Raw genomic sequence first — 25,453 nt, 5'->3', positions numbered from 1 at the left:
CCCTACAGTAGTAAGGTTTGCCCTGCAGTAGTAAGGTTTGTCCTACAGTAGTAAGGTTTGTCCTACAGTAGTAAGGTTTGCCCTGCAGTAGTAAGGTTTGCCCTGCAGTAGTAAGGTTTGTCCTACAGTAGTAAGGTTTGTCCTACAGTAGTAAGGTTTGCCCTGCAGTAGTAAGGTTTGCCCTACAGTAGTAAGGTTTGCCCTACAGTAGTAAGGTTTGCCCTACAGTAGTAAGGTTTGCCCTACAGTAGTAAGGTTTGCCCTGCAGTAGTAAGGTTTGCCCTACAGTAGTAAGGTTTGCCCTACAGTAGTAAGGTTTGCCCTGCAGTAGTAAGGTTTGCCCTACAGTAGTAAGGTTTGCCCTACAGTAGTAAGGTTTGCCCTGCAGTAGTAAGGTTTGCCCTACAGTAGTAAGGTTTGCCCTGCAGTAGTAAGGTTTGCCCTACAGTAGTAAGGTTTGCCCTTTGCCCTACAGTAGTAAGGTTTGCCCTACAGTAGTAAGGTTTGCCCCGCAGTAGTAAGGTAAGGTTTGCCCTGCAGTCTCCTGGCCCACGCGTGCAGCAGAATAGCATGTGAATTATCTCCGAGGTGACAGAAGGGACAGATGAACAGGCGTGAGTGACACCCAAATAGATCAGGCTTTTACGACCACCACTTCAGCAGATGAGAGGGCAGCCTGCTGCAGCCAGAAGTCTCTGGCAGGGGTGGGCAGCTCTGACCTCCCCCGGGGAGAACGTCATATAAACTTTTTGAAGTGGCGAGTCCAAGGAAAGGCCAAGCTTGTAAGGTGATAAATTGTGGCTTTAAATAACAAACAAGAAAAGTGAAAGAGTGCCTGACCCCTGACACAGAGATGACTACCTCTGAGCATTGGTGTCTTCTGTTTTGCACGATTCTGATGGATGCCTGCCACTCTTAACTTATTGCGTCCCCCATTACGCTCAATAAGCATGTGGATTTAGGCAATTCTTTGATGTTTTTTACCTTCAAGTCAATAAATCCCTACTGATGATTCAAGGCAACAAAGTACACCTGCTAAATGATTATGACATTTGAAATGATAGGAAACTTTGTAATTTATAGCACATATCTTATCCATGGCTTTATTCAGTGTGGGTCAGCCCCATAAGCCACAGACATGGTTCAGAGCAAAAGGGTGCTTCCTGGAAAAGGCTGTAGAAAGGTTGTAGTACCGTAAGTTGTATGGTGAGGTATTTAGGGTGCATACCAAGGAAAGTCGGCTTTTGCAAAAGTTTATAGCTCCCTCTTATGTCTGCTGCGCGAGTGACAGAGGAGGCAGGCAGAGGGTGTTTCTCCTCCACATCTCGCCCAGGGACAGCTGACTGGCTGGGATCTAATTGCTCTCAAGTGAGGTCAGCAGGAGGCATTTATCTAAGCAGAGTGCACAACAACAGAGCAAGATGCACAGAGTTAGCCTGCCAGAGTTAGAGAGACATCCATGCGATGTGACAGAGGCTCTTGGCTCCTGCCTAACTAACCAGCAGCACAGGGTTCAGTTTACAACCAAGGCTACAACCCTACAACCAAAGACACTACGAGTTTTAGGGAAGACTCTTAGGGAAAAGGAATACTATCTATTTTCGGTTCTCATCATCGCTCACCGCCGGTGCATGTAAGTTTTTCACAAGCTAAAAAAAAAAGATGTTTTCTGTGATGTTTGTGATGTTTTCTTTGAAATTATATATGTGCATGGAAGCATGAGTTTTCTGAGACTTGTGTTTACAGACAAGAGAGAGGATTACGGAGAGGGGAAGCCAAGTGATAAGTGGGCTAATATTTCACTACTAGTATGTGAGGAATTAAATCATAGCACACACTACTGAGAGTTTGATTTACTGCTAAGCAAAAAAGACTCGTATTGGTACGCGTTCAGAGAAGCAGATGTTCAGTTCAGCTGCATCTATAAAATTCAACAATTTTCTAGTTGCTATAATGCAAAGGACAGGTCAGTCATATACAACATTGATGTTAGTATTCGATTAATATTTCAGACTTTTTAGTTTAAAACAATCTACAAGTTGACTAAACTTTCAATTTACTGTCTGCCTTATTTTAATTCAATGAGCTATAGCTTAAATTATTTTCTCTTTTCCCCACAGTGACTCCCAATAGAAGTTACTAAACTGGACATTATTATGTCTACTGTTGGACAATCTCCAGAGGCTGCTGCAAGAAGCATACACAATCTGTGAGGATTAAAAAGAGACCAAGATCAGTCCATCCATTTAGGAGACTCCTCCGTCCGAGCCATCCTCCATCCACAAGGCCCAGCCGTGGGGGAGAGGGACGACACCACTAGGTCACAGGTCAGCGGTCAGGGGTCTGGGGTCACGGGGCAGAGGGGCCGCGTACAGATCTCGATCTCACATTTCAGTATGGTGTTCATAGAGCCCCACTGCAGTGCATTATAATGCGCACATGGACGCGGACATGGAACCTGCCGAATCTGCCCTCAGGACTGTATGTGCACATGATCTTCCTGTTTGGCAGTGTGTGTGTGGCCTGTGGTGACCGCACGCCAGAGCAACTGGCCGCCATCATGAACTGCTCCAAACACGAGCGCCACACCAGGAACTACGACTACATGGAGGGAGGCGATGTGCGCATACGGCAGCTGTTCAGCCGCACACAGTGGTTCCTCACCATTGATGACTACGGCAACATTAACGGGACTCAAAATCCCACCAACTGCTACAGTAAGGATGCACTTCATTAACTGTCTGATTATCATTTATAGTTAGTGTTTGGTTTGCTGCTACCTATTTCTGATGATGACTACATAAGTGATAAAAATGCATATACCATATAAATTGCAAATTATTGAAATTGAGAAAAAAAAAGGAGTAGAGATTTGAACTTGGATGTCGGCCTGGGAGTATTTAGTCGCAGACAGTGTTTTGGCTGACTTGATGTGAGAGCTCTCTGCACTCAGTTAGTAATGAGACTTGTTGGCCCCTCAAGGTGTCGGGAGCATGTGAGAGGTGTTATTGTCCAATGTTCCCCAGCGTAATCACGGTGTTAATGGGTCATGTGTCTCTGTTAGAGCAGCCAAAATGACAGAAATAAAGCGAAGCAGGTGTGGGCTCTGGCCTTCCCAATCATAACACCATCTAAACAAAGGCTGTAATGAAGTAAACCAAAGGGGACTAGGAGGCTGCTGGCCAGCCAGGGCTCTATCAGATCTGGACAAACACTCTCCTTGGCAGACATTGATGCTTGCACAGTCACACACCCACCCACCCCCACCCCACACACACACCCACCCACCCCCACCCCACACACACACCCACCCACCCCCACCCCACACACACACCCACCCACCCCCACCCCACACACACACCCACCCACCCCCACCCCACACACACACCCACCCACACACACCCCCACATACGCGCACGCACGCAACAAGCATACACGCACGCACGCACGCACAGATGAACACATGCAACAAGCATGCACACACACACACACACACACACACACACACACACACACACACACACACACACACACACACACACACACACACACACACACACACACACACACACAATATCACACTAGTCAGCGAGATACACTAGTGGACAGAAATAGCAAAGACTAAGCATAATCCTGATCACAGTTCTCAGAAAGTTAACTTAAAATCCTCTAAGACCATGATTAAAGTTGTTTCTGTTTATCATAACAGAGGCGGACAGCTTTCACTACCAGGATACATGAACATCTGAAGGAGCTCTTTACAAACACAGAGCACAAACACTTTCATCTCACACAATCGGGAGTCAAATGACATAATTAGCCTTATCTTCTGAAGCACTGCTAAAAGAAAGAATATCTAAAGTAGGATTTGTGAAGTAGTTGAAGCCCATTACTACCACTGAGGGCTAACCACAGCTTTTCATTATCTGGCAGTACTGAAGTAAAAGCATTTCAAAGCACATGTATTTAGATGCTATTGGAAATCCCAGTGATGGGGAGAATGCTTGAGGTAGCTATCATTTCCTCCTATCTGACAGTGCGGCTGTTGCAGGAATGCTGGCGTGACAGTGAATGCCTCTGTGTGGACAGAAACTTGCGCAACAATTGGCGATGAAAAGCAGAAAATGTGATATTGACTCACAATAGCATGCAAAAAGCACACAGAATGATGTCTGATGAACCATAAAAAGATTGGATTACTGAAGCGAGTGTGTTACTGCAACGACTCACAGTTTTACAGTGTAGGCGCTGTGCGTGGCATCAACAAACTTTTAAAGAAGCCTTTTAGACAGACTTCCTTTGGTTTCCATTAGGGTTATTAATAATAATCACTCCAAAGTATACCTCTGTCCTGTGTTTCATAACTGTGGTATTGCCATGACAACTGAAGTTCCCCTTCGGGACAATAAAGGTCTATCTAACTACGTATCAGGCTCTGTCTGGAGACCATCCTACTGAATATCAAGACATTACCTGACTGACAACTAACCAGACACAGATCACATGCTGTATGAGCTAATAGATATTTATCTATTTGTCTTGATGGATCAAGACACATGTTTTGTTGTAATGTAAAAATTATTTGAGGGTTCCTTTATTTGATGAAAGGGAAGATGATGGCCAGAAGTTGGTTTTTTTCAGGGCTGAAGTTTGATGGCTACTTCATTTCTAAGGCCTGGAATAGAAGGAAATCTCAGCTTTTCAAGTAGGATTTATCAGGTCTCTAACAGGCCCAATTACTAGGGTGTTGTATTTTATCTTGTATTATACGTAATTGCCCTATATTTATCTTTTGGCTGGTTATTTGTGTGATCCTTGTTTGTGATAAATTGTCATGTCTGTTCATTGTTGAATCAATGTTAAATGAACAGGAAAAGTGTCCTGTAAGTTCATATGTTCTGAGCTTCTTTGGAAGCATGATGCCACTTAAATAAAGAAAAATCAATCAATCCACAAATCAATCAATCAATCAATCAATGAACAGATAAACTCGCGCAAACAAACGTATATGTGACTAACCTAAGGCTGCCAACATGCTGCCAGCATGTTGGCATGACCATAAGGTCATGCCAACATGCCAAGCCACGGCACAGTGAACTTCTAAATAAAACCCCTGCTAATTGACTCTAAATCTGCTGTAGCAGGACCATGCCAGCCTCACGAGAGACGAGATGTCTCTGCAGGTTGTCACAACACTGCAGGTTGTGACATGCCAAAGCAGCAAACATGGGCTGCGCTTGTAGGTTTTAGTGTCTCCCCGCTGTGCTATTTAAGGAAACAGACCATTAACCCATTCTGACCGGGCACCCATTTTGGTGTTGGCATCATGTTATGCTTTAGCTATTGAAAAATAGCAGATCTACAAGCTCATATCGCGCCACCGAGTGGCGCGCTACGAGCTTGTAGGTCTGCTATTTTTTTAAAATTCGAAGAACTACTGACATTTTTAGAATCTGATCTCAGGTCAGAATGGGTTAATCAGACCAGTGTGTGTCCCGTGGAAACCTTGTATGAATCTGATCTCAGGTCAGAATGGGTTAAAAATAGTCTAAATCTCTAATAGAAGAAATTAAACTGGATCAATGAAGGTCAGTGGTGGGTGGCAGGGGTCTCAACCAGCTTTCTAGTGAAATCTAATAACAGACACATTATGCCCTCTATTCACGTATGGGCCACAATCATTTAATAACAGACACATTTAATAACAGACACATTATGCCCTCTATTCACGTATGGGCCACAATCATTTGTATTAAATCTAATAACAGACACATTATGCCCTCTATTCACGTATGGGCCACAATCATTTGTATTAAATCTAATAACAGACACATTATGCCCTCTATTCACGTATGGGCCACAATCATTTGTATTAAATGACATGTCAGACAACATTATATTCCATTTTCCAAATTTCTGTATAATGTTTCATACATCATTAGTTTTTCCATTTCAACACAGACAGGCTGAAAGTAGATATGCATTTGAGGACAACAGCGATATTGCAATTACAATTTAGGATATGACAGTGGTAGTTACATTGTTATTATGTAATTACAATATTGGTCAAAGGTTCAAAGGTTTTCAGCCCATGCACGTACATGAATGTGTGAACTTATCACACCTACTCTCCAAGAATCACTATTCCTAGAAATTAGCCACATGCTCAACAAAATAATCAAATCAACATGGATCCTACTGACTCTATCCAGGAACAACAGAACACGGGATCACCCAAACTCTGGAAAATTCTGTGTGCGTGCCATGCGTGTGAGTGTGTGTGTGCCATGTGTGCGTGTGTGTGAGTGTGCGCGTGTGTGTGTGTGTGTGTGTGTGTGTGTCTCATCAGACTTTCACTCTCCGCTAGTATCCGTCTAGCATTTTGGGCAGTATAGCAAATGATTCTGTGACACTTCACAAAGTTAGCACTGATTTAATGCAGATATTTTTTTCTATAGTTTTGTTTTTCCCCTCCCCAATTTAGTCATTGGCAAATCCCCCCCATGTTATTTTCTCCCTGGCTGGGGGTTGTCACTGCCAACCCCTACTGTTTGGTCTGTCTATGGCAGTGGTTCCCAAACTTTTTCATGTCGAGGACCCCCAAATTGACACTGATGAGCCCGCGGACCCCCATTTGAAGAGACATGCCAGGGACCCCCCATAAGAGAAGATTTTGACGGCTGTAGCAGTGATTCTCAACCCGTTTAATTTGAAGGACCCCCAGTTTGACATGCATTAGTCTACGGACCCCTATTTAATGACATTTCTATCTCTGAGACCCCAATTTATATTGTAAAATCTGGAACTCCCTCAAGTACCCCTGGGGGTCCCCGGACCACACTTTGGGAACCACTGGTCTATGGAGGGTGTAGAGTAGACAACCACGTCTCCTACGAATCTACCATACCATTACCAGCCACTTGTTTTCACCTGATGTAACAAGTGCAGAGGAACACACTAATCAAGGGTTCCCAAACCTTTCAGGTTGAGACCCAAAAGAGAGGTTAGACGTTTGCCTGGGAGCCAGTACCCAAACTACTGAAAATAGCAGATCTACAAGCCTGCAATGCGTTGCTTCACGTTCACGCCACTGTGCGAGCTTGTATAGATCGGCTATTTTAGCTATTTCTTAATTATTATTTCCATTATATCTTTTGAAATATAAAAATATTAATAATAAATATAAAAATATATATTTTTAAATGTAGGAAAAGAAAATGGGATTTTTACTCTAGCCGTTGTGACCCATAGAAATTGGTCACATTGAGTCGGGACCCACAATGGGTCCCGACTCAATGTTTGGGAAACACTGACAATTGTGCTCCCTGCTGAACAGGCAACCTAGTGTGACAGAGACCAGAGACCAACCTGTAGGGGTCACTAGTGTGACAGAGACCAGAGACCAACCTGTAGGGGTCACTAGTGTGACAGAGACCAGAGACCAACCTGTAGGAGTCACTAGTGTGACACAGACCAGAGACCAACCTGTAGGGGTCACTAGTGTGACAGAGACCAGAGACCAACCTGTAGGAGTCACTAGTGTGACAGAGACCAGAGACCAACCTGTAGGGGTCACTAGTGTGACAGAGACCAGAGACCAACCTGTAGGAGTCACTAGTGTGACACAGACCAGAGACCAACCTGTAGGGGTCACTAGTGTGACAGAGACCAGAGACCAACCTGTAGGAGTCACTAGTGTGACAGAGACCAGAGACCAACCTGTAGGAGTCACTAGTGTGACAGAGACCAGAGACCAACCTGTAGGAGTCACTAGTGTGACAGAGACCAGAGACCAACCTGTAGGAGTCACTAGTGTGACAGAGACCAGAGACCAACCTGTAGGAGTCACTAGTGTGACACAGACCAGAGACCAACCTGTAGGAGTCACTAGTGTGACAGAGACCAGAGACCAACCTGTAGGAGTCACTAGTGTGACAGAGACCAGAGACCAACCTGTAGGGGTCACTAGTGTGACAGAGACCAGAGACCAACCTGTAGGAGTCACTAGTGTGACAGAGACCAGAGACCAACCTGTAGGAGTCACTAGTGTGACAGAGACCAGAGACCAACCTGTAGGGGTCACTAGTGTGACAGAGACCAGAGACCAACCTGTAGGAGTCACTAGTGTGACACAGACCAGAGACCAACCTGTAGGAGTCACTAGTGTGACAGAGACCAGAGACCAACCTGTAGGAGTCACTAGTGTGACAGAGACCAGAGACCAACCTGTAGGGGTCACTAGTGTGACAGAGACCAGAGACCAACCTGTAGGAGTCACTAGTGTGACACAGACCAGAGACCAACCTGTAGGAGTCACTAGTGTGACACAGACCAGAGACCAACCTGTAGGAGTCACTAGTGTGACACAGACCAGAGACACCCACCTGGATGCTCCAATAGGTCCGTTTGGTGCCATCTGGAAAGACAGCATGCCTACTACACTGTGTTAATTTAACTACAAACTCAAACCAGAACACACAGAATAACAGAAGTTCTCTTTGTATTCATATATTGTACACAACAGTAGCTACTCAAACACTTACTTTAAGTCAGAAGAGCAATGCATGATACAGTATATGGATGCAAATGTAATAGATTAGGCTTTATGTCATGATGAGATGATATGAACAGATGTGGTCACTGACACTGGTGTCATTTGCAAGTGAAGCCTTTTAGACAGATCTGGTCCAGTGGGTCTACTGTGGGTCAGAGTATAACTCTGTTTTAAATAAGCGATTTAGACAAGAGCTGGTCCAGTCAGTCTTGTCCTTTTAGACCGAGTCCAGTGGGTCAAGTCTGGTTCCTTTTAGACAGATCAGGTCCAGTGGGTCTAGTCTGGGTCAGGGTTTAACTTTAATGAGTCACAGGTACTTCAGCCAAGGTTTCTCCAGAATAGATTATTTTTCTTTTTTCCTCACTTTTGTCAAAGCCAGCTGGAATATGTTGGACTTCTGCAGTTAAAGTGAGGATTGCTGTTATATTAAAATATAGGAATTATAGCTGCATAACGTAAAACTTGGAGTTGAATCTGCTTCAAGGAAAGTGAGAATAGCATGCTTCATCAACACTGACATTTGGCTTTATTGTCTGTAAACATGTTAATCCTCCAGACAGCAAAAATATTGTTATTGTGTATTTGCTATACTTGATCTGAATTCACAATGTCTATCACATCTTACAAGTGTGAAATTGTAAGATGTGATAGACATTGTGAATTCAGATAAAAGACAAAATGAACAAAATAAATTGTTCATTGCTACACCTGAAAGTAAAGACTACGGTACAAATAAATATTTATAGTAAACAAATAACATGTTTACATGTACAGGAATGTACCTCAGCTGCATTGTATTAGCTTAGTTTCTATTTAAAAATGCAAATTTATGCAATAAAAGATACCTCCTGGCACATTCTGACATCTTCAGATGCATCACAACATAACCCCAACGCCAAGTAGTTTGCCATTGCCAATAGTCTTGTGCTCTCCCACAGAGTTAGTAGGCAGGTCTGAAGTGTAGCGTGCAAAGCACAGGCAAGGAGGTAGTTTCCTCAACGCTCAACCCCAAGGGAGAGAGGCCCTAATCTGCCTCCCATATGTGCCATGGCATAGGCTGCGGTTTGTGTAATGGCCACCCAAGCCACTAAAAGCCAGAAGTGCTGGGAGAAAGTACTCAAATGTGTTATACTATTTATACTAAAGTATCTATACTGCAATATAGAAATACTCTACAAGTAAAAGTCTGGAATTCAAAATGTACTTGAGTAAAAGTACAAAGGTTTTGTAGAAGTAAAAGTATTGGAAATTGGAAATACTCAAGGAAAGTACAAATATCTCAAAATTGTACTTTAGTACAGTACTTGAGTAAATGTACTTAGTTACTTTCCAGTTTCCACCACGGCAAGCCAGTTAACAAAGCTTGAATAAAGCCAAGAGCCACCGACTCTTGGATGTCAGTGGTGTAAAGTAACTAAGTACATTTACTCAAGTACTGTACTGTACTTTTTGTTTACTGGAGTATTTCGAATTTGTGTTAACCAGTTCAGCCCTACACATATCGGCCATTTCTAGTTTTTACATCCAACTAGTAGTAGATATACATACATTTGAAAATCAGAAATGAGTAATCATAATTACTCGTAACTCATAATGAGTACTTTCAACTTTTGGTACACTTTGATACTGTCTGTCTGTCTGTCTGTCTGTCTGTCTGTCTGTCTGTCTGTCTGTCTGTCTGTCTGACTGACTGACTGACTGACTGTCTGTCTGTCTGTCTGTCTGTCTGTCTGACTGACTGACTGACTGACTGTCTGTCTGTCTCCAGGCATCCTGGAGATCAGGACGGTGTCTGAGGGGGGCATACTGGCTATCAAGGGGGTCAAGAGCCAGTATTACATCTCCATGAACAGGACTGGACAGCTGCAAGGCAAGGTAACATTTCTCCTACGTGACAAAAAAATAAAAGAATAAAAAAGTGCCTGTACGGTTAGGCAATTATTAAAATAAAATAATATTATTAAAATAAAAATGAAGTCTCCACTGCAATGCAATTTTTAATCTTGGTTGCAGGCTGTACAATAACACTGCAATACATGCAACGCACACACGCACGCACACAATGTAGGTTTAATTGTTTTTGTATTACTATTATTTACAGAAGAACTACAATGAGAACTGCAACTTCAAGGAGGTGTTCCTAGAAAACTATTTCAATGCTTACTCCTCCGCAAAATGGACTAGAAATGGCAAGGAGATGTTCATAGCTCTGTCCCAGAAGGGCAAACCGCTGCGGGGGAAGAGGACCAGGAGGGAGCACGTAGCATCGCACTTCATCCCCATGAAGTGCAGAGAGGAGGAGAGGAGGGTGGACTGATCTCAGATCAGCAGAGAGGAGGAGAGGAGGGTGGACTGATCACAGATCAACAGAGAGGAGGAGAGGAGGGTGGACTGATCACAGATCAGCAGAGAGGAGGAGAGGAGGGTGGACTGATCCGTTGGAAACTGTGTATAATATCATTTCATTCACATTATGTTATGTACGCCGTCAGACACAGAGCTCATGTATTACCAACATTACGCACCACTCTTCCTGAGTTGTAAATTAGTCATGTTTGTTGTTGTTTTGTTATTTGCATACAATCGAGCAACAGTCCTCCGATGGGCACATTACGAGCTGATAGAAATTGTCAAGGTTGTTTGACAAGTTGTTGACCAGCCCTTAATCATGGACTTACAGTCAATTGTTTTCATAACATTTTCCATTAAAGGTGGTGTGATTTTGTTAAAATAAGTGTTAAATAGCTCTATATGCTGATAGTAATGTTTGCTATAGAGTGTTTGTTCAATAACAGGGGTCTCACCATTTGTCCAGCTCTATAGTAAAGGTCAGGATACCAGTTGTATCCAATCAGGAAAGAGAACTCATACAGGATAATCAAGTGAAATTGGAAGGGATTTAAACAAAAAAGTGACCGTCGCACTAGAGATCTGATTAATAGGTCTGAGTCATAGTGACATAGTTTGTCAAAGTACCCTGTGACGACACATTTGTGCCCTCCCATTAGCCAATCTATAATTATTATTATTATAGAATGATGGTATTCTGAACTGAAAATAAATTGTTTACGGTTTATTAAAGAGCTGGAGAGACAGGGAAACCCCTGTTACTGAACAAACACTCACACAGAAATGATTACTATGAGAATATAAAGCTTTGACCTTTTAACAGAAAATATCACTTACACCATCTTTTAAAGGTAATACAGCTGAAATTAAATACAATTAATACATAGTGACCAACTGACAAACTATAAAACAACTACGATTACTGAATTACTACTGTCATACTGAATACGTTTATTTGTCACAGTAAAACAGGTAACATTGTAATACTGTGTGCAGTCAGGACTGTATGTTTTCTCTTCTCAAATCTATATAGATCTGAGTGTTAATTTAGAGTTATAGGATTCACAGGATTTTGCTGTGTATTAACAAAAGGAAGGTCCGAAATGGTTATGCATAGCTCAAGGTTGCTTGGCTTGGTTAATGTGCAGAAGCAAGCTGGACTTGTCTTTTTACAGTAGAGAGCACATACAAATAGAAGTGTGACACATGATTTTTCACAAGATTTTGGGATTTTGTGACACAAGACGTAAACAAACATATCACTGCTGGGCAGAAACCTTGTATCTCCATATTTCATCCTTTTGTTTTTGTTTTATAATACTACAGTGTCACACAAAAGTAGCAAAAATAGCCAATCTTGTTGTTGTGAGCTTGTAGAGCTGCTATTTTAGATTTATTTGTGTGTGTGTCTGTGGGTTTTTATAAGTATTTAACCAATAAAAAGTATTAACAAGAGCATATTATAAAATAATACATAGTTTGAATCCATTGGAACACAGAGCCTTTTTTCATTTCTGAACAGTACGTTTTGGACATACAAGGTTTCCATCCAACAGCGACGAAATGGAACAATGTTGTCCATGTTAATGATCTGCGTTGGAGACCACATTATTAGCTGCTCACTGGCCCCTTCATTATCATGATCAAAGTACGATTTTATTCACTTTCAACCTGTCATCCCTATTTTGGCCGCTATTTAGCATATATATTTTATTGTATCTTCAATTGAAAAAGGAAATTAGCAAGAATAGCAGATCTACCAGCAACGAGCTGGTAGACGGGCTATTGTAGCAAGACACCGTCGTACGACAAAGTATAAAATAGAGCATACGTGGTTAAAATGCCAGTCTGCTGCTGCTGAAAGATCCATATTCAACACCATTTTAACTGTGTATGTTATGCAATTTTTCATCATAATAATGAATGATCATAATTATGAATTGTTCGCATGGGATCCTCCCCCATCCCTGTTGTGGAAACCCACTATTTATTTGAGGAGAGCTGTGTATTTGTATTTTTTTTTTAATTTGTATTATTATTTCTGTTAAGACATTCCAATTTTCAACAAGATACGTTTGTGGTCTCGCAAAAAGAGTTAAGTAGTACTTATCAGTAAGTTCATTTAAATAAATCTATTTTCTCATATTAAATATAGGGAAAACATATACTCATCTCAGCAGTCAATTCTCTTAAACCCTGCATGGTATCACTTCAATATCTCAATACAATACTGCCATATATCATTATGTTATCATTCAATGTTGTAAGTTATTCGTGTTATTTATATTTAAAAAAAAGAAGAAAAAAAAAGAGAAAAGAAAAATGAGTTATGGTCACTTGAAGTGTGTTTCATTTTGTTAAGATGTGTATTCCTGAACTGAGCTGTACCTGCCTGGTTATGTACTATTTACACTAGTAGGTGCATAACGATTATCGAATGGCTTATGGATTCATGCTTCATCATACGACTCTGTCACTCATCGACACGTTGATAATAACCGATGTTATGGCAAGCTTTGTCATAAACAAATTATGAATTAGTCCAACATCCTCATTCTGATACTAATGCTAAATTCATAGGCCATACAGACAGTCACAATGTCATGTGACGAAAATAACCGATCTATAAACTCTCACTCTCACTGTGAACTTGCAGATGGCTTAAGTATGAGACTCTGTCTGTGTCCAGGAGACATAGCAGAGGCTTTTGGATGAGGAACTAAAACCTGTTTGCTGCCAACACATTGTAAGAAAAGCTAAACACGCCATTTAGGGAAATACTCAGTCATACAGGCCAGAAGAAATAAACGGATTCGTAGGCTTGCCAACATTGATCAAATGTTTTACTCTTGAATCATAACCATAGACTCGGGTCTGATTAGTCCACATAAAATGATATACTTTAGTGTATAAATACAATTTACAGATGTTACTGTAGCTGCTATTGTATTAGAAAAAGGGGGGGTGCCAAATTATTTTCGGGGGTCCCAAAATAAAATTCAAAAACTGAAAAATGGAAAGAGTTTAGTACACAAAGTGCATGCATAAACTTTCCTTAATGATTATAGGCCTATCTGGTTTCAGTATTCATTTATGATATATTTTCTCTATTATTAAGGTTATTTTTGCAGTCAGTTTGTATTGGGGTGAGGAGGGGGGTGGGGCGGGGCCAAAGCATTTCCGGGGGTCCCCAGCCAAAAATGTTGAGAACCCCTGCTTTAAAGGACCACTTCACCACTTTTCTTCATATAATGGGTCCTCACTAATAATCATGATCAAATGGCACCATTTGTTTCTACTCAGTCTGTGTCTCATAGGAGGGCTGTGGGCAGTTCAGAAACCCGTCCACCAGTGACATCATCGATGGGGAATCCAAGCTAATAGAAACTGCAGGCTTTAGTCCTGAAAAGTTGCAATGGGAAAATGGAAGTCATCGTTCCCACGATAATAAAACTCTAAACATTTTTGTAAAAGAAATCTTGTTTAAAAAAAATCTGTTTAACAATGATGTCACAGCACTACAGTATATGAGAGTAGAAAAAAATTGTGCCATTTTATCACGATTATATTAGAGAGGACCTATTATATGAAGATAGGTTGAAAAGTGGTGAAGTGATCCTTTAAGTAAAAAGATAATTAATAGTAGCACGTAATAAATTCCAGGAAACGTATTACATATTGAACATGTATGGTGTTCCAGACACTGACAAAGCTGCAGTCCCATTTCCCAGTTCAGATGACTAAATGAAGGGATAATCAGATCTCTTGGCCTTGACTTTAAGGAGATTAAATGCTTACAGCAAAAGGAAACTTTGGGAAAACATTAATTTAGTGTCCTTGGACAATCTGAGACACATGCTTGTGAATCATCACATCACTCAATCTGATAAGGAAAGCTCACATAGAGAAATACTGCACGATCCATAAGATTGTGAGGTAGATAAAGAAATATGTCAACATTGTAAATTGTTGTAATAAGTTTATATTGTATTGAGTGAAACCAGAGTCTTATCAATGTACAACCCAGTTTTTCCAGACACTGAAACATGCAGTCATGCACGCGCGCGCGCGCCCGCCCGCCCGCCCGCACACACACACACACACACACACACACACACACACACACACACACACACACACACACACACACACACACACACACACACACACACACACACACACACACACACACCCTTAACTTCTGTTTGGGTTCACATCTGGCTTGGAGGGGCCCTTGCTCTTTCAAATTGAAAGAGCAAACCCCTGAAATACATTTGACCCAAACAACATCTGAGCAAGGTGAGAACTCCTGCCAAGTCACGCAAAGTTAGTCTTAGCAGATAATTTGTAACATGCACCAAATGTAAACATGTTTCAGACTCAAGGCTGTGTATTCCCAGCAGGATGAGTAAAGAGGCTGCAGCCAACAGGAGCTCAGAAACACTGTCACACACACTGTCCAACCCTGAGTGCTAACCTAACTAGAGTGTTGTTGTACACTCAGAGTTATAAACTTGTATGTTATAAGGCTCTAATTCTACACTGAGACCCATAAGGGTCATCCTGAACCAGTGGTGGAAAAACTACTCACAAATTTTACTTAAGTAAAAGTATCAATACTGCAACATAGAATTACTCAAGTAAAAGCCTGGAATTCAAAATGTATTTGATATTTGAGTAAAAGCTCACAATGTGTCGCATCACGACGTATGTAGGTAGATCTTGTAGATCGGCTATTTTCAAATGGTTCATCCCTGGGGATCCCCGGAGCCCACGTTGAAAAGCAGCTTTCTAAACAACCTCTCTGGTGAAATATGATGTCGGCAAACTCTGTTCCATCAATTACATTTTGTAAGATCGCTGTAGAGATCTAGTTTATTCGTTTGATGTCCATATTGTTCTCAATATAGGATCAAATGGACTATAAACTGTATGCATGCATGGAGATCCCTGATGTCATCAATATTAAGCCCATATATGGGAATGTCAATATATGGCCATATTGTGATTCTGATCTCACTGACACCAGACAAAATGCGTAGCCTACGTTTATTCAGTTGTATAAATGCGTTTGATTCGATCTAGTGGAAAGGCTACTCACATTAGCTTCGGATGGCTATCTATCTGTGTTGTTAGTGGACTGCGCCATCTTTGATTGTGCATGCGTGTGTGTGCACGTGCACGCACTCTTTCAGTCGCTTTAGTCTGACTCTCCAAATGCCTCTCCCAATTGTGTTAATAGTTTAACTCCTGCTTCTCAACTGTGCTGTATTAAGAAGCTCTGTTTAATTTTTCGCCTTCAGGGCGTCTTACTGGTTATTTGATTTGATTTGATTTATTTGATATATTCAAGATACAGTTAAAAAAGAGCAGTACAGAATTGTCAGGATTGCACACAAAGTCAAAGACTTAATTCCATTGTGATCCAAATAAATAAATACAGCATATGGTATAGGAAGAACATGCGTTGACTAAAATCACAATAAGGACATTACAATGACATAATCATAGAATAGATCAATAAACACATACTAAATAGATAAATACAGCACTATAGAGCACCGAAGTCTGACGTCACTTTCAGTAGAGGGCGTCAGTCCCCAGGTTCATGTATTTTTTTAGTTGCATTGAAGACGCCATAGGGGGATTTTAGATCGCTTCATATAAGAACTGTGTTTGAAAAATAAACCGATCATCTCAGCCTTTCGGTCAGGGGGGTGGCTGTGTGTCGTTAATGATGTTCATTAATATTTGATACAGCCAGTTTCTGGAGAAAATGGAATTAATGTGGCCGCAAAAGCCTTGAAACTACATATAAAGGCAATGTCGCTGCTAATATACGTCACGCCCAGCCGTCAACACATTGCGTTCCTGAGATTCCTCGTTGATATAAGCTCAGCTGGTGGTGACTCAACTCGTACTAACCACGAAACATTAAATATCAATAAAATAAAAATAAAAATAAACGTAATTAACATTCAGTTTCTGTTGTGCGACGGGCAGATGAAGCCATCCGCCTACCCAGAAATGTAGTCTCTGGGTTATTTGACTCGTTATTTTGTTACTCTTTGGGTATATTTGTACATTTCCACCTTCAGTCGATGCTTCATATCCATATGAGTGAAAAGGCCGGGGTGATCCGTTTATTTTTCAAACGCAGTTCTTATATGAAGAGATCTAAAATCCCCCTATGGGGATAAAAATACATGAACCTGGGGACTGACGCCCTCTACCGACAGTGACGTCAGGACTTCGGTGCTCTATTCTAGCTTGCCCATCAGCCAGTTTTTCAACATATTTTTAAAAATGTTCAAGTACTGGGCAAATTTAATTTCCCTTGGGATTTTGTTCCAATCCTCCACCCCTGTATATTTAAATGAGCTTCTGCCTACCTTATTTTTAGGTTTGGTAGTTTAAGATCAGCTACACTCTGTCTAGGAATTTGGCGATCCTAGCTAAGGAAGTTAGTCCTTGCGTGGATCTTTCCAATAACTGAGTGAGCCATCGATTCACTGGTCATGTTCTGGTCTAGTGTGCAACCTAGCTATGTAACAGATGTTTTCACCTGGAGTTTAACGCCGTTACATTCAACTGAAAAGTTGGATATCTCTCTTAAGTTGTGTCTTGAAGCAAAAACTATACATTCGGATTTACCCAAATGCAGGGATAACTTGTACTTTTTGAGGTATTTGTACTCCACTACAGTGGCCTTGTGGTTAGAGTGTCCACCCTGAAACTGGGAGGTCGGGGTTCGATCCCCGGCCGGGTCATACCAAAGACTGTAAAATGGGACCCAATGCCTCCCTGCTTGGCACTCAGCATCAAAGGGTTGGATTGGGGGGTCAAATCTACTAATCAAATGATTCCAGAGCGCGGCACGGCTGCAGCTCACCGCTCCAAGAGATGGGTCAAATGCGGAGAACAAATTTCACTTTTTTCTTATTTTTTCCCTGTTTTTTTTCCATTTTTTTCCCCTTTTTTTCCTATTTTCTTTTTTCATTTCTCATTTCTTATTATTTCTCATTTTTTATTATTTCTCATTTCTCATTTCTTATTATTTCTGAAATCGAACAAAATCTCAAATCGAACAAATCTCAAATCGAACAAATCTCAAATCGAACAAATCTCAAATCGAACAAGAAGAAGAACCCCTTCACGCAAGCCTGCGCAATACGGCTCCGTCTTTTTGGCAAATCTAGAACTTCCTGTTTGAGAGGTAGCTAATTTAAGACATCCGGTTGCTTTCAGAATAAACGTGTCGTTAATTAAATAATTATTAAATTACATTATTAGTATTATTATTACATTACAGCTATTGTAAAGACACATTATGTTTCTGTGTAAAAGTAAGTAATTAAATAACACAGAAACATAATGTGTGTCTTATAGCATAATTTAAATGCTTAATTTGTAGTTTTAATGTGCAAATTAAACAGGCAGCCCAGAGCATGCAGGCAAAGCGTGCCACGGGATGGTATATATTTTATAATACATTAGGCTACATAAACAGTGCTGCCGCGGCTGCCGCCTATCACAAGGCTTTTTATTTACATCATGGTTTTACATTCACCATCGCTGATGAGCAGCACTTTGTAGGCGAGGAGGAACTCCATTATATCATAATTATATGGCGCTGCATCAATGTAATAAACATATGCGCTGTGAGCCAACGTGAGCCATGATGTCATAAGTTTTGCAGATTCACCGTTTTGCCTGTTTACACGGAGAAGGCATAAAACGGCGTTCTCAAAGACTCACTTTGTTGCGTTTTCACCTCATGAGAACACGGTTCTCGTCTAAACAACCACAGCAAACGGTACTTTATTTTGCCGTTTTCTATGAACCATCCTCGTGTAAATAGCACCTCAGGTACGTTTCAAGGTTGGTATAAGGTCAATAACGGGTCTAAAGGATTTACTACAGCAGTTGTATTAGACATTAGTTAGTAGCACTCAAAGTAGAGAGGATTTACTACTAAGCGGTGATGCCAGTGGTGCGCCCACTACATGGCGCAAGTTGGCATCTCGAGAGATAGTGCATTTCTAGTTATTATTATTATACCATTTTTTACATTTTAGTATTATACATTTTCCAACACAGAGGCAAATTCTATACCCCAAACAAGTATTGAAACTTTTTTCATTAAGGGATTTTTTGTCCTTATTGGCGAGACTGTGAAATCAATGTTAAATGTAAAGTATTTTTTAATCTGATAATTTTTTCCACACATTTCAAAAATAGCTGATCTACAAGATCACAACATATCTTCTACTTCACTGGTGTGGCTTGAAAAAGTTTGAAAAACACTGGCATGGCATCATGGCAGGTAGTATAGAGCGTTGCAGTCCCGCCCCCGATAAGAGCCCCGGAAAAGAATTCCCCGTTCATTTTCCCCATAGAGTATTTATATAAAGACGTTTACGCTGCGGACAAAGGCAACTCGGCTCTTGACAAATCATGACAATAAACACAATGTTTTGGGCAGATCAAATAATTATAAAGAAGAAAAAAAGACTTAAAATAAATACTTTTTGAAAAGTCTATGGGGGAGGGGGGGGGGGGGGGGGGGACTGCGACGCGGGCTGCAACGCTTATAGGAAAGGACAGAGTGAGACAAGCAGACTGGGGGGAGGATGGGAATGTAAGGAAACAAGGTAAAGATGAAGGGAAGAGGGAAGTGACCACAGGGGAGTCTTGGATCGTATAGTGAGAACCAGGGGAGGCCCAGGCAGCTGAACTTGATACATTTCAGGGCCATGAACCTTCTTTTCCCCAGAGAAAATCTGAGCTTTTGCAACGTGGGGAACTCTTATGTTTTCAGCCTTGCACGGAACCCCCGGAACACATGGGGTTAGACTAGAGAGACGGGAAACCCAGACAGCTCGCACGTTCTCTGACAGCAAAACTAAATCACACTGACCTTCAATCAGATGCAAAAAGCCAAACCAGTGACTGACATTTGTGATTGCACGCTATGTCCATAGAGCAGGGGTCCTCAACGTTTTTGGCTGGGGACCCCCGAAAATGCTTTGGCCATGTCTCGCGACCCCCCACCTGCCACCCTCCCCACCATCAATACAAATTGACCGCTACAATAACCTTAATAATAGAGAAAATACATCATCATGTAAACTCAAAATTTCCATTTTCCAGCCATTCAGTTGCAAAAACATTAAAAATATATATATTTGGGACGCCCCGAGGGGTCGCGACCCACAGGTTGAAAACCCCTATACCATAGAGGGAATGTGCATGCATAAAGTGAGTGTCAAATCGAGTGCTAAACGTTGTTTAATGTCATTTAATGCAATCAGACTTTTCTGTTTGGATGTATAGGCTGCCACGGTCAGAAAGTAGTTTTTTGCTACTCAGTAGGCGTTCCTGCATAACTTCCGGGTATGATGATGATGTAAGCAAAGCAAAGCAAAGTTCTTTGTTTACCCAGGGAAGTGGACTAAGCTCGAGATGCTTGTTTACAGCCACACTCATAGAACATTTCATGGTAGGGGTTCAATGCCTTACCTTGCTCAAGGGCACTTCAGCAGTGGTAATTTTAACGTGCCGGTCCGGGGATTCGAACTGGCGACCTTCCGGTATCAAGACCGCTCCGCAAACCGGCCACTGCATACCCTCTATACTGGCTTCTAGGATAATGATCACAATAATAATTTGACAACATTATGCAATGCATGGAAGCATAACTTCCATGCAACTGACACTATAGGCCTTGTGTGTCATCAAGACCTACTCAACATTTTTGAGGGCAATATTGGACATCAACAAATAAACTAGATCTGTACAACATGCTTAGAAAAGTGTACATTGTAAAAGACAGACACAAAGTTTGCACAAATCATCATATAAGTTATTTAGAGCACTGGTTCTCAAAATGAGGCCTCAAGGGGGCCTTAAGAGCGTTCCGAGAGTCCATGGGGCTGTAACTCAAAGGCTATAAAAATGTTAACAAATGGATCTGGGGTCCATTTTGTTCCAGTTATACACTCTGAGACTTAAATTAGGATTTGACTGTGTAGTCTAGATGGTTGTCTAAAGAGATACAAATCATATTAAATGGGGGGTCCATGGCCTAATGCATATCAAACCTGGGGTCCTTGAAATTAAAAAGGCTGAGAAACGTTGGCCCTGATCAGAAAAGCTGTCATATTTTTTTTTAAACTTTTTTTCATCTAAAAAAAAAGATGTTTAGTTGGCCTGTGCTGAACTATTGCTACTGCAATTTAGAGCATGAGTGAGTTAAACATATGCGTGTCCCTGATTATTAGAAATTATTTCTAGGCATTAGTACTTATCTACAGATAATATTCAATTTAATACACAGATAAACTACATCCATTGTTTGTTTGTATATGTCTTTAAATACAGCCAACTGCGTTTACATCTCTGCCAGCTATAAACCTGAGGAGTACACCATACCTTTCAAAAAAATTATAGCGCAATATTTTCACAAATACCATCACAACGTGATATAGAATAGATGACTTAGTACACCATACCTTTCAAAGAAATAAAATAGCACAATATGTTCACAAATACCCCACAACGTGTAGAATAGATTAGCTATTTTTGACCATTTTAACCAGTATAAAATACCACAATATTATAATCCAAATTCCAGATTATTCTACTTTTATATAACAATATTGATATAATATTGATATATAGCCCAGCCCTATTCAGAATCTTGAGCTAAACGACACCAATATGTAAATCAAGTGAATCAAATCTGAGAGATAAGAGTGAGTGTTGCCACATTAGTTCAGGTTACCTGAGATCCAGAATGCAATCAGGTCCTTCCAGTCAGGGAATGCTCAATAAAATAATTGAGTAGATTGTCTGGGCCAAGCAGTCTGCATACACCTGGAAAACAAGACACAAAAATGTGTAATAATCGTGAACTCAGCAACATATGAGATCTGATTAAGGTTTAGACATGTTGACAACTTGACACCCTCACATAAATACTGAAATGAGGTACCTTAAACAGTTTATGTTTCAAATCCATCTGGACCTTCAGACGCTCCTGCAATGTGATTGTATTTGACATTATCTGATGGATGGCTGTGGATCTTGTTATTATGGTTAGACTCCCAAGTCTGATTCAGAGTGCCTATGTTTAATGGCAGTACAGTAAGCTCATTACTGAAAGCTTAATGACTAAAAACAGTAGTCTATATTTTAAAAGTGTGGTGGTTGGCAAAAGTCATTTTTAAAATTAGGAATCTCTGTGAAAACACAAAGAGCTTTGCTAAAGAATGCATACATGTTGCAGTCAGGTCAGACTGACTTTGAGCCCATGGAGGTTTTGATCAAGGCCACATAGTATTAGTGGTAAGCCCAACAAATGATTTCCAGTTCTTCCTGGCTGCAATAAAGACAGGCAAGGCAAGAATTGTGAGATTAATATATTCTATGATGTAACCTGATGTTTCATTCATTGGTAATAAATCTAAATGCATCAGATGATTGGCACACAGTATACACCAAGGCAGATTCACACACACATGTTCAGAATCCAAGATTACATACACTAAGTCCACATTCGATACACATCTGCTTGACGTGCAAGTCTGCATGCGATCTCTCATTGTGCATAAAATGTGTGACAGGGCAGCCCAGGTATCTTTGAAACGTGACATAACAAGTCTGTTTCACATCACACAACTACATCTGGCTTTGAAGAATTGACTGGATATTAGCATTTGCACTGATAAACCTTACGTACCATGAGTATGGATCAGATTACCCTTTTTCTTACATCCATGTACTTTTGAGCCAATATTTGATTGAGACAGGTCATTTGTGAAACTTGGACGTTGTTAATGTAACAGGACTCTATAGGTGTCTGCTCTCCAGGTTAGGGTGATTGATTGCAGAGCGTGCCAACAGATTCCACTGTGATAGGAGAGAGCAGAACAAAACTCCAGGCTTAGATTCTGTTTAGCACAGAATAAGATCTAACATAAGAACATGATAGTGGGTATTATTCTGCAGCAGAGAACAAATGTGTAAATAAAAACAGGAGATTCTATCAAGTAGATAAGATTTAGAAAGCCTGGGTGAAGGGTTATTAAAAATGTAAGATGTTTATCAATATTAATCTGGATTGGTCTGGAACACTGCCCCTTTTAACGCACTTCCCATGAGATAGCCTATACAAGATTTATTTAAATGATCTTTTATCATGTTTGTCTTAAACTGCGCACACACGGGCAGATGCAAAAGATGCAAAGATCACAGCTTAATTTGTCGCGTTGTTAAAATCTGTTGCTCACAGTCGATGACGTCATCAAGCGTGCGTCCATAGTGGCGTGTGTCATTGCAGCTACAGTTGTAGCTGTGTAGCTTTGCATCTGTAAGTTGAACCCAGCTCAGCTTCAATTTGTAGCTTTATAGCGTCATAGATTTTGCAGCAGCAGCTACAAACGTTGGATGCATCTTTGCATCTTCATGTCGTCGGCTTCCATTGACAATGAATGGTAGACTGTATCTTTGCATTATTATTATAGAATTATATATTATATGAGTGAGGGGTATGTTGCGAGACCGAAACCCCGGTGACCTTGGGATTCATCACTGAGGATACGTCTCAGGTGCATCCATGCAATATTTTTTCGTTGTTCTATTTACAGTGACTCATAGGAATAGACTACAGTATGTGACAACCAACCGGGTATAGTCTGGTGACCACCGGAGAGACGGGTGACACGGTAGACGGCACCCAGGACTGGAGCACTATGGGTTGGCGCCCCAGACTGTGTCTTCCGTGAGGAGGAGGCCAAACAGCCCACGTTCAAGCCGCAAGCGGAGCCTGCAGCACCACCGTTGGCCCCGGTGGAGCCTGCGGGACCATTGCGGCTCAAGAATCCGCCACTCCTGAATGAATGTGTCTGGTGCTGTGAGTCTGGTGGTGCAACGCGCAGGTCCTGGCTGCACCTGGTGAGAGCAGGAGTGGACCTGATGAGATGTACGAGGGGCCCGGACAGGAGTCAACCCACAGAGCCTAGTCCTTCCACGTGCCAGACCTCCCAGTCCCGGCAGAGTAGTTTGGGAGAGGCGGACTGTCTTTCCTTAATGGGACTGATCGTGGATATCTACTGGGATGTAAGTCGTGACTTGATCACCCTTGGCTGGGTCACCTGAGTTGGATGCTGCGAGACCCGAAACCTTGATGACCTTGGGCTTGGGATACATCACTGAGGATACGTCCCAGGTGCATCTATGCGATGTTTATTTGTTGTTATTATTGCATTACTCTCTACAGTTTGTTCTTTTCAGCCCCACTATCAGGGGGTTCTTAGGATGGCACTGGCCAGACTAATAACGTGGATTCACTGACGCTTCCTCCCCGCATATGAGTCTGGACTTCATCCCATAGACAGAGAGTATGCGGAAGTTGTAGAAATCAGAAAATGACCGGGGCCAATCAGTGACTGCGTTTCAACGGGCTACAACCTGCAGTCTCTGATTGGTCCATGGTGATGTTTCCCATATAGTTTAGTGTTACACATTAAACGCCATTAAGGTTGTCTTTGCAAAGACGGCAGAAATCATTAATATCCAACATAAGCTCGCTCACGTAGAAAGTATTAAACTAAGTACCGTATTAAAAAATCTTGTGTTTCGTTTTCGTTTTTGGCTAGGTGGCCCAGCCTTCATCCAATCAGGATAGAGAGGGGTCTTTGTTTCTGCCAATCATGATTGAGCGGGGGCGGGCCTTGGTGTGTGTGCTGTAACTGCATGTCACCCCACTGTAGTGCGTGCATGTGCACATCTTGTTACCGGGGGGTTTTCCAAATCACTCAAATCACTGAATGCTCATTTAAAAATATATATATTTGGAAAATGTTTTAAAGTAAATGTAAGTAAAATATTTCTACAATTGCTACAAAACATAGGATAAAGGATAAAATTAAGTCTGACATTGATCAAGGTATCCCCCAGGAGGAGAGGGAAGTCTGGGGCTCTCTGCTGGAACTGTTGCCCCTGCGACCCGACTCCGGATAAGTGGTTGGATGGATAGATGGATGTGCATATTCACATCATGTAAGAGATTTTTCAAATATTTATTTATTTTACATTTTGGACAATAGGCTATAGCTAATTTTACATGTAGGCCCTGCCCACATATCCTGTATCCCCTGCCCTGGCTGACACCGTATGACTGTTGTAAAAAGGTTTGTGATGGCCAGGATGTCCCTTCATGGCTAATTAAATGGATGGTCCATACATGGCAAAACGGCACAACCCAAAGTTCCAAACCTCTATCCTAGTCAAGAGGTACTGTGAAAACGACACGTCAACTTAATTTAATCTACAAGATTTACCTCACCACTCACCAGTACTTGTTCCTTCCTTGATAACCTCGCGCCAACAAGCTCAAGAAAAGAAAGACATGTATTTTGTAGTTTTGTACTGGTCCAAGGCAAGCCTACATTTTGATAGAACGTTAATACAGATGTGATGTCATGTGCTGCTGCTCTTCGTCGCGTCCTAGCCTGAGGCACTGTTCTGGGGGAGAGGAGAGGAGAG

General features: G+C 41.4%; 1 protein-coding gene across 1 annotated transcript; it reads left to right on the top strand.

Moving 5' to 3' along the window:
* The first annotated feature begins 1,443 nt into the window (after nucleotides 1-1,443).
* On the top strand, nucleotides 1,444-13,186 carry fgf7 (fibroblast growth factor 7). The gene is made up of 4 exons (XM_080772364.1): nucleotides 1,444-1,633; nucleotides 2,121-2,717; nucleotides 10,323-10,429; nucleotides 10,656-13,186. The coding sequence occupies exons 2-4, from the start codon at nucleotides 2,432-2,434 to the stop codon at nucleotides 10,869-10,871; spliced, it is 609 nt and encodes a 202-aa protein (XP_080628490.1). The 5' UTR covers nucleotides 1,444-1,633; nucleotides 2,121-2,431; the 3' UTR covers nucleotides 10,872-13,186.
* Nucleotides 13,187-25,453: the final 12,267 nt, after the last annotated feature.

This window comes from Protomyctophum bolini (genome assembly GCF_963924005.1).
Source record: "Protomyctophum bolini genome assembly, chromosome: 1".
NCBI lineage: Eukaryota > Metazoa > Chordata > Actinopteri > Myctophiformes > Myctophidae > Protomyctophum > Protomyctophum bolini.
Note: the sequence above shows the minus strand (reverse complement) of the source record. Positions and strands in the feature narration are given on the sequence as shown.